The sequence below is a fragment of the Tasmannia lanceolata genome, unplaced genomic scaffold (assembly GCF_043159265.1).
Source record: "Tasmannia lanceolata isolate RefF3 unplaced genomic scaffold, GAP_Taslan_0.1 ptg000015l, whole genome shotgun sequence".
NCBI classification, from domain to species: Eukaryota; Viridiplantae; Streptophyta; class Magnoliopsida; order Canellales; family Winteraceae; genus Tasmannia; species Tasmannia lanceolata.
Genome location: NW_027518692.1, coordinates 57,610,871 through 57,621,133, shown reverse-complemented (window position 1 = coordinate 57,621,133; position 10,263 = coordinate 57,610,871). Strand labels below are relative to the sequence as shown.

At 38.6% G+C, this 10,263-nt stretch overlaps 1 protein-coding gene across 1 annotated transcript; it reads left to right on the top strand.

Annotated features, from left to right (window-relative positions):
- The first annotated feature begins 3,463 nt into the window (after positions 1 to 3,463).
- LOC143847108 (putative methyltransferase TCM_000336) lies at positions 3,464 to 9,330 on the top strand. The gene is made up of 4 exons (XM_077355794.1): positions 3,464 to 3,595; positions 3,690 to 4,097; positions 7,546 to 7,818; positions 8,874 to 9,330. The coding sequence occupies exons 1-4, from the start codon at positions 3,521 to 3,523 to the stop codon at positions 9,207 to 9,209; spliced, it is 1,092 nt and encodes a 363-aa protein (XP_077211909.1). The 5' UTR covers positions 3,464 to 3,520; the 3' UTR covers positions 9,210 to 9,330.
- Positions 9,331 to 10,263: the final 933 nt, after the last annotated feature.

The following is a 10,263-nucleotide window of genomic DNA, read 5'->3' as shown; positions in this document are numbered from 1 at the left end:
ATCAGGTTGATGCGGTGCACCCCAACTCACCGGTCACTGCCTCTGTCAAAACAGACAATTTTTTGCCCAAAAGTACAGCCCCTTCTTTCCCCGAGATTGACTAAACCTCTCTTCGAACTCAAGACAAAGGTCATTTGCTACCCCACGCAAAATCCCTTTAAACCACCAGACCTTTGTTCAATTCAGCTGTCCCCTATTTCAGGCTTGATAATTGGTCGTGGAATTTGAAAAAAAGCTATCAAACATCGATTCTACGTCAACTAGGCATGTCAGAAGGCCAACTAATGTCACATCCGATACTCGAAAAAAGGACACTCATTCCTAACTCAAATAATACAAGGCAAAATAGCCGACATATCACAAAAAAGTGATCCATGACTTCATTTCTCAACAAAAGTAGAGTCCTTCTAACACGGAATGTCTCTAGAACCATACATCATACATGCCTTGCTTTTCACAATTTTAAAGTTTTAATTTTCAACAAGGGGTTCAGGCAGGACTTATATTGAAGAGAAATTATAAGGATCCAAAAAGGGTCAGTCACAAAACTTTCTTCATCTATCGACTTTGACATTATTCTTTACCAAAAAGAGGCATCAGAACATGAGCGCATGTATCAAAACATGTTTGTGCCGAAATCATTTCCCATAGAAGAGCATTACTAATACCTTTTTATTAGAATTAACTAAAGAATTAAGATATTTTAAAACCACATGATTACTCAAAACAAGCTACTTATTCAAAATTTCATTATGAATATTTTTTTTTTCACAAATCAAACCTCCTAGTAGACCAAAAAACCATCACTGTCAAAATAAGCAAATTCATCAGATCAGCTCAATGGACATATTTATTCCCGAACAGATGTATTCTTGAACAGTGGCAACCCGACCCCAAGCATACCCAATCGCGAGCTATGGCGAGAGGTATGCATTTGTGCTTTTCATAAACCAACTATGTATGTAAACTGGTTTTCTCAAAGTTAATCGCCAGAGATCCATGTTGTTTGTGTTCCTTATGATTAGAACATCTATAGTTAGATTAGAATGTCAGTCGAAATCCAACCATGATAGGGCACCTCATCTAACAGTGATAGGCGCAAACCAATGCACAAAAACCTTCCAATAAGAGAAGGTGAGAAAAAGAAAAAAAGACAACCATTGATTTGTAAAGTGTAGCCATGGGAAGAGCTAGATAATTCACTCCAACAAAGCGATAGTGCATATTTGTAATTATTTATTATCTTACTAAATTGAAAAATGAACATAGTTCTTGAAATGTGATCTTGTATTGTTCTTCGATAGGAGTTCATTCATAATGTAATTCCGGAGATAGATTGCATAAAGTCTTCATTATTCTTAATTTGTCTTTTTTTTATATTTCTTAATGGTGAAAGAAGAAGCATCAGTGGAGTTCTAATCATGAGATAAGTTGAATATAATAGTATTTGCATACATGGGCTGTTAGGAAGTGCGGGGAGAATTTGTCTTCGAAATTATTTTTCATGAAAAATGAGTTTTTAAATGCTAGAATGTCATTTTCCACAGAAAATATTTTCAAAATTAAAATAAAAAATCCTATTTTCTTGGAAAATTACAATGCTACTTTAACATTGGAATGTTTTCATGGAATATTCTTTTCCAAGGAAAAAATTACATATACGTTGAAGTATAAATGATTAAATAACACCAACTCTAATAGCTTAAGCGTTTGTAGTAATTGGTTGTTTCACAATATATAATTTTTCCCCTAAGCCAAAGGGTGCCGGCCATATTGTTGTAAATTCTACTGATTGAAATGGTGGAAATAAGATAAGATAAGAGATGAGATGAGATAGATGCTTCAAGGCGCGATGTCGCTTTCCTTAAGACAATATTTGCCCCCACCAGTAAGTGTGCAGGGATACCATGAATTTGCCTCCAAGATACAATGAAGCCTGGTGTAATCACCACCAAGATGTTCGTTGACGCTTTGCACTATGCGGAAACAAACGCAAGAATCACCTTTAGAACAAACAAGTATTTGAGACTCAAGTGTTCTATTTCTGCAAAAAACAGAATACTTGAAGATGATTTCTAAAAACTGTAGAGACAGACTTTGTAGGGGATTAAAAAAGAGTGTAAGAGAGTGAAATTGCTTCTGGAATCAATAGTTTGGGTTTGCCAAAGTAGAATTCCGAATTCTATATTGAATGGGCATTTTCTACTGTTTTATAGAGTCTGAGGTGACTCTTCTGTATGGAAAACACCCTTATAATGCACCTTTCCATGGTGCACATCACACCCCTTGCGCTCTTGACCGTTGTATAGAAGGGACACAACCCAACGGTCATCACAACCCAACGGTCATCATCCACTAGCCGTTACACTACGACCCAACGGTTCGGACGCACCCGCTCGAACACTAGCCGTTAGAGCACTAGGCCCGCTAGGCCCGATCCGACCGAACCATTCGGTCTATCCACATGACCGATCCAACTCGATCTTGATCCAACGGCTCGGATCAAATCTGAAAAAATTTAAGGCTCCAATCGCTACTCGCTACAATACGGCGTGCGCCTAAAAAAAAGCACCACTATGCGCGCCCTATTACTCATCGCTCACGCCGCACACCGTTCCGTGGATCCACCCAATGGCTAAAGTCAATTGTGTATTGAACAAATGAGAGAAGAGGGAAAAGCTATTTAAATTCTTCTCCAATTTTCTCTCCAATCGATATGGGACTATCTTCGCAAAGCACATTTTTCTCTCTTCTCAAAAAGCAACCTTTTTTACAAAACAAGAGCACTTTTTCTTGTAAATACTTTTTCAAAGCCAATTTATTTTGAAAATACACTAACACACATTAAGTAACAAACTTGTGATTTTTCTTACCATAACTCATTGACTCATAAACCACTGCTGATATATTTAAGAAGAAATGCCTAGAATAAGATTTCTTGCTACCCCACTTGAGATAGTGATCCACCCTTTGACATACACACAAATGAAAGATAAAATTTAAACATAGATAAGTTGGGGTTAGGTTTCGATACCCTATTAATATATTGTTTAATGGAAAACCATTCATGTTCATATGCTTACAGAAAATTAAAGATTCAGGAGAGACAAAGCGACAAACTAGAGTAAGATGCTCCTAATATCTCCTCACTAAAGGTCATATGTACAGCATGTTAGTGTTAAGTATATCTGTTCTATATAGAAGAGGAATGCTAGACTCACAGGAGCCCTTGCAAAAAATAAGGGAAAGGGCGCCCTCATTGGTCAAAACTGCCTATGACCATGACTTTCTGCGCATCCTAAATTGGTTTTCACCAGTGAGGGCGCCCTTTCCCTGTTTTTTGGCAAGGGCTCCTGTGAGTGTAGCATTCCTCTATATAGAAAGAAAGAAATTAAGAAGAAAATGAAGAGCCATCTATTTAAGAAGAAAATGAAGAGTCATCTCGAAGAGCCATCTCTCTCTCTCTCTCTCTCTCTCTCTCTCTCTCTCTCTCTCTCTCTCTCTCTCTAAGCTTGCAACCATGAGTGTGGAGAGAGTCTTCCGAATGAAAGAAGGTGTAGGAGAAACAAGCTATGCGAAAAATTCATTAGCCCAAGTAAGGCCCTCCAGCAAATAAAAGAATTGTGAACTCTCCTTTCTTAGTTTACTCATATAATTAAACATGTTAATTTCCTTATTTTCCTTTTCAGAAAGAGGCCTTACACATGGTGAAACACATAACTATACACACCATCATTGACCTCTATGTGAGCAAAACTCCCCAGACCTTACACATAGCTGATCTGGGTTGTTCTTCTGGATCAAATGCTTTGTCTGTGATTGGGGAAATTGTGAAGGTTTTAGGTGAGAAATGTTGCGAGATTTCGAAGCCGATGCCGGAATTCCAAGTGTTCTTGAATGATCTTCCAACCAACGATTTCAACTCGCTTTTTGTGGCCTTGCCGGATTTCTACAATAAGCTTGTGAAAGAGGGAAGTAGTGAAGGTTCTCCATCAGTTTTTGTAGCTGGAGTTCCTGGTTCTTTTTATGGGAGGCTTTTTCCAAGCAATAGCTTAGACTTTATCCATTCCTCCTTCAGTTTGCATTGGCTCTCTCAAGTAAGTAATCTATATAACAAAATTGTTGTCGTTGTCTCATTTGTTAATATTTTTAGTATTGAACATATATACCAACTATGTAGGGAGATGGTGTATAAATCATCTCCACCCACAAATGGTGCACATGCCTCTTGATTTAGATGGTCTAACCGACCAGCCAACTCTTAGATGGGTCATGGCCAAATGTTAGTTGTTTCCTTGATTTTGATGAAAATATAATTTGCTTAGAAGTCAAATATAACCCGAATTCAGGTCCATTCTCCGCAATAATTCTTTTGTTTTTCAATTAATGGAGAGAATGAGGAAAACTAAAAAATTGTTTCATCCCTTTTTTTTTTTTAAGATAATTATTATATTAAGAGCAATGATAGATACAAGGGAGCCCTTGCATGAAGAGCCAAAAAAGGGGGATTTCGCAACCAAGGTGGCCGGAGCTACAACAAGATAACTCCAAAACAAAAAGATGAGAGAGAAACAATAGAAAAATCAAGGAGAGAGTAAAAAAAATCTCCAATCTCATCCTGGACTTACTCCTGAACGGACAAGGTGATCCGCCTCTCCATTTGCTGATCTCCATTTTTTTTTTAAAGATAATTATTATATTAAGAGCAATGATAGATACAAGGGAGCCCTTGCATGAAGAGCCAAAAAAGGGGGATTTCGCAACCAAGGTGGTTGGAGCTACAACAAGATAACTCCAAAACAAAAAGATGAGAGAGAAACAATAGAAAAATCAAGGAGAGAGTAAAAAAAATCTCCAATCTCATCCTGGACTTACTCCTGAACAGACAAGGTGATCTGCCTCTCCATTTGCCGATCTCCGCACTTGATGAAATTGAACTGGGTAATCTTCCTTACGATGTTGGATCTCATCGAAAACCTCTAAGAACATCCACGATAGAGGCTACGAACCGTCGATCCACCCAATAATATTGAGGGAATTTCCCTCCACAGTCATGACTGCCAATCATTATTACCGTTGATGATTCAGATCCCCTGAGCACAGCCCTAACTTCTACCACATTAGAATCTTAAACCTCAATAGGTCTAGAATAAATCCATCTGGTCAGCCCCAAATTGTTTATTCATCTAGAATTAGAATAGTTGCCGAACACACCCTAATGCCATGGAAAACAACAAAAAGAAAAGAGTTCGTTGATAAAATGGTTGCTTTCATTCAATTAGTAATATTTGGGACCTATTAAAGAGCTGGCCAATTGATTAAATGAATGACCGTGTGTACAAGCTAGATGTAAGGAATAAGTCATACATGGATCTTCTTGAAAGTGAGATAATGACCCTTTTTATTAGGGAGCTGATATTTGCACTTCCTTTGAGTTGATATTCACACATAGGGATTTAGGCTCGAGCTCAACGGTAAAGGCTTTGGCCTTCCACCTTGAGGTCGGGGGCTCGATCCAAACTTACATACCAAAAAAAAATATTCACACGTTTCTCCTTTATTTTTTAACCCGGAAGGACTACAAGGGGGTGTCGTGGGAAACAAAAGGGGGTGAGTATATCATTTCCTATTTATTATTGGGGAGTTGAAATTTAAACCACGACTCCTCTATTTGCACTCACTGCTTTATTTGCGGCTCCTTTTGCTCCTACAGTTCGTTGGTTTTAAGTTTGATGGACAAAAATTATAAAATATTAGGGATTTGCAAGGCAATGTGGCCGAAAGCCATTTCGCGGCTGGCTTTTGCATGATAGAATAGCCACCTCATCTGAATTAAATGAGTAAGACAAAATCTGCCAAAAAGATAACCAGAGTGGCTTTTCTCTCATGCAAAAACAAGCTGTGAAATGGCTTTATGAGAAATTGCCTAGCAAATCCCAAAATATTAAGCCCCTTGTCGTGGTGTTGAGGGAGAGGTGGTGATGTAATATGCTTACAAATGAATACTAAGGGATTTGCTAGGGTCCATCGCAAAAGGCATTTCGTGGCCGGTCTGGCATGTCAGATCAGCCACCTCGTGAATGAAAACAACAGCTTTTGTCTCTATTCATGAGGTGGCTGGTCTGACTTGTGTGACAGACCAACTGCGAAATGTCTTTTGCGATGGACGCTAGCAATTCCCGAATATTATTAGTAGAGTAAGATTATATGTTTGAGGGATTTTTTAGGCAATTTCATAGAAACTCATTTGGCAGTTCACTTTTGCAAGATAGAAGAGCTACACTTGCTCACCTTTTAGCAGATTCTGTCTTGTTCATTTAATTCATATGAGGTGGCTGTTCTCTCCTATAAAAGTGAGCCGCAAAATGGCTTTCTGCAAAATTTTGCCTAGCAAATCCCTATGTTTAAATATTATACAGAGTACATTTGTTGTTGTTTTTTTACGCTGCCTTTATAAAAAATTTATGCTGTCGTTGTTGTTCCATATGAAAGTTTCTTCGGATTTGGTGGCTCAACATTATTCTATGTTTAAATAACATGTAACTTGATAACAATGCCCTTTATTACTATAAATCTCATTTTTATTAGGGAGATGATATTTCCCCCTCTTAAACGGATAAAATCCCCCCCTCCCCCCCCCCCCCCCCCCCCCTTAACGGTTTATGTGAGAATGGTTCACTGCTTGCGGATAAATTCACCGCATTTAACGTTTTTCTTTGCCTTTAAAACTTAATGAAAAATGCGAAAAATGTTAAGGGGGGGGGGAGGATATCATTCCCCTATTATTATTATTATTAAACTATTGTTAGTGATATTATTTTCTGCTATGGAAGGTGCTTGGAATTTGTTAAAGAGAGTAGGTATTAGCACTCCCTTGTATTGATACTGGCAGCCACTACTGATATCTACACAACTATGTTTTTTATAACGAACCGTAGTCACCTTGTGTTATATGCTTTAAGCAGCAGGTTACAATTCCCAAAAAGCTCTCACTAGTCTTTGACAACTGCTTAGAGCATATAAGACAAGGTTACTTCAACTTATTATCAAAACAATGGTTGTGGCTGTGGTAAGGCATGTAGCTCAATGGTTGAGGCTCTGTATCTCGACCATGGGTTATAAGTTTGTTTTATCTTTCTGAATTCCCCTTCCACACACACACACACACACACACACACAAAATAAAAAATAAAAAAACACTTTCCATTATCACAGTTTAACAATGGCCTTGTCTAGTTCATCTTCCATGTTGAGTGAGCATTGTTAAACAATTTTATTTGACTTGGTACCCTGAATTAGGTGCAATGAACCATAGAATAGATATGCGCTGATAAGATCTGACTGTTGGATTGTGTGGGAGATAGATTAGGAGGAGATCATCAATCTAACCTAACTACCTAATTGACCACGACAAAGTATAATGTTTCCAATCAGCTAGGTGATGGTTGGAGATGAGGGCTGTGCATACCACTTCCTAAATTGAATAAAAATCACGAAAACCTGTTTATTAACCTATGAATTTGGTGAAATCAATCTACATTGTAGGTTCCTCCGGGGCTCTTTGACAAAGATGGGAAGTCAATAAACAAAGGGAAGATGTACATATCTAAAACAAGTCCTAAATCAGTAACCGAGGCGTACTTCATGCAATTCCAAGAGGATTTTACACACTTCCTTAAATTAAGATCCAAGGAGTTAATTTCAGGAGGACGGATGGTATTGATGATGCAAGGAAGGAAAGGCAGAGACCAAACAGATAGAAACAATATCTTATACTGGGAACTATTAGCCGAAGCCTTCGCTAGCATTGTTTCTCTGGTAAGTGATATCTTCTCTTTTGATATTACGTTTCCCACTAAAAAATGTTGAAGTATAAATAATTAACCCTTGCAAAAATAGGATGAGACTGTGCCCCTATTGGTTGCACGTCACCCAAGTGCAATTAATGTTCTTTGACTTCTACATATTATAAATGCACTTTGGTGACTGCAACTAAGGGTGTCAATTTTGGCTCGGGCTCATAAGCTTGCTCGAGCTCGGCTCGAATCCTTAACGAGCCGAGCCGAGCCCGATTTAGGCCAGGCTCGGCTCGGCTCGGCTAGTTAAGGCTCGTTAAGAATTTAATATATTAAATATATATATATTATATATTAATATATACACTAAAAGGGTTGTCCAGGGAGTGAAAGGGGGAGGCAAAATATGTCACTTCATTTTTGGAACCCCATTTGTTACTTGGACAACCCCCCATAGTGTAACAAAAGTAGTCAAATTACACTAGATAGGGCTGTCCAGGGAAGATGAGGGTGTGAACTTAATATAACCCGAGCTCGATAAGGCTCGCGAGCCTGGCCAAGCCTGGCCGAGCCTGACCGAGCCGAGCCGAGCTGAGCCCGAGCCTGGTTCGAGCCCGAGCCGAGCTTAACGAGCCGAGCCGAGCCGAGCCTGGCCAAGCTCGGCTCGGCTCGGCTCGTTTACACCCCTAACTGCAACCAATGGGGGCGCCCTTTTCATCCTATTTTTGCAAGGGCACCGTTGAGGTTAGCATTCCTTATTATTAAATATCACCAACTCTAATAGCTTAAGCTTTTGGAGTAATTGGCTGTTTGTATCAGAGCTATTGTCTCACAACAGGCCTAAGTTCAATACCCAACAACTCCTTGATATATATTAAAAATCCATGTATACAGCCAACCCAAAAGCGAGGGGCCACACGTGACGGGAAGTATTGAAGTATAAATAATTAAATAACACCAACTCTAATAGCTTAAGCTTTTAGAGTAATTGGTTGTTTCACAAAAAATGAGTAATACTGTTTCGTCCTCCATGTTTGTTTTTGTTACGTCACTCTTGTGTTCACTTGTTTTCCGTAGGGAGAAGTTGAACAGGAATTAGTAGACTCTTATGACATTCATTTCTATTCTCCATCTTTGGAGGAAGTTGAAGGGATAGTGCAAAGTGAAGGCTCCTTCGAGATAGATCATCTGGAAGGAATTGAAATAGGAAGAAATAGCAGCAAAGCTATCAAAACTGGAAGGGCTACGGCCATGACTATAAGGGCCATTCAAGAACCCCTAATCCGCCATAAATTTGGAGATGGAATCATCGACCCTTTATTTGAACGATATGGTGAATTGCTCGAAGAGGAATTGGCGAAGGAGGAGGTTAAATCGCTTTGTTTGATTGTGGTTTTGAGAAAATTAACTTGAATTAGGAAGATTTTAATGAACAGTTTCGTCTGTATTTGTTGGGTAATAAATGACTTTTGATTGATCCAAACCACAGAGTTTTTGGTCACTAGAGATTTTTGAAGAAAATTCACCTCCTTTGTATGCCACTAGTATCTTAACTGATCTACTATAATGTTCTTACTTCATTTTAGATTCTTTAAAAATGTCAAGGGAATCAAATTTTCTAAGAATTTGATAGACATTCATATCTAAAATAATCATCAATAACTATAATGAAATATTCCATATTTCTATGTGCTTTCATATTTAGACGACCACATTTATATCTGAGTAAATATAGAAAGTAGTTCCTTTGATATTTTCTCCTTTGGAAAAGTCCTAGTTACTTTTCTAGTTAAACATGGTTAACAAGTAGTTATTTTTGCCTTCGCCTATTTCTATGGGTCATCCACAAACATGGTGGCAGAAGCAAGGGCGCTCTTGGACGGTCTTAGGCTATGCAAAGCTTTCGGAGTAGTGAACCTCTTTGTAGAATCGGATAGCAAGGTGCTGATGGATCTCATTTCAAAGAAAGAAAGCTACCCGTGGTCCATCTCCTCATTCTGGACGGAGATGATGTTACTCATGGATCAACTTTGCCTCTCCCATCAACACCAATTAAGAGAAGGCAATAAAGTTGCGGACGCTCTCGCAAATGAAGCAGTTATTTCCAAATCGAACCGATTTTATCAAGGCTGGTCAGAATTGCCAACCACGGCCCGTGGGGCTGCAAGATGTGATGCTTTAGGTCTTCCTAATCTCCGATCGAGGATGACCTAGGTGGTGGGCGGTTTTTAGGGAATGTGTTTGATTTAGAGGCGAGTCGATAAGCCCTCTTTCTATAATTCTGCAATTTCTATATAATATTTTGAGGTCCTCCCCGGGGCCGCAATCTGTTCCGGGTTAAAAAAAAAAAGAAAAAAAGTAGATATTTAATTTTTATGTGTGGAAGTAGTCTTATGGCTCACCATATATAAATAACTGCAACAGCTAGAAAAATAACCATTTGTGTGTGTTTACACCCATTTTTTAA

Bases quoted from the DNA above. Each gene is read 5' to 3' on its own strand.
- LOC143847108 (XM_077355794.1), top strand. From the start codon at position 3,521: ATGAGTGTGGAGAGAGTCTTCCGAATGAAAGAAGGTGTAGGAGAAACA. The intron at 4,098-7,545 runs GTAAGTAATCTA...TCTACATTGTAG, and splicing joins GTTTGCATTGGCTCTCTCAA to GTTCCTCCGGGGCTCTTTGA. The intron at 7,819-8,873 runs GTAAGTGATATC...TGTTTTCCGTAG, and splicing joins TCGCTAGCATTGTTTCTCTG to GGAGAAGTTGAACAGGAATT.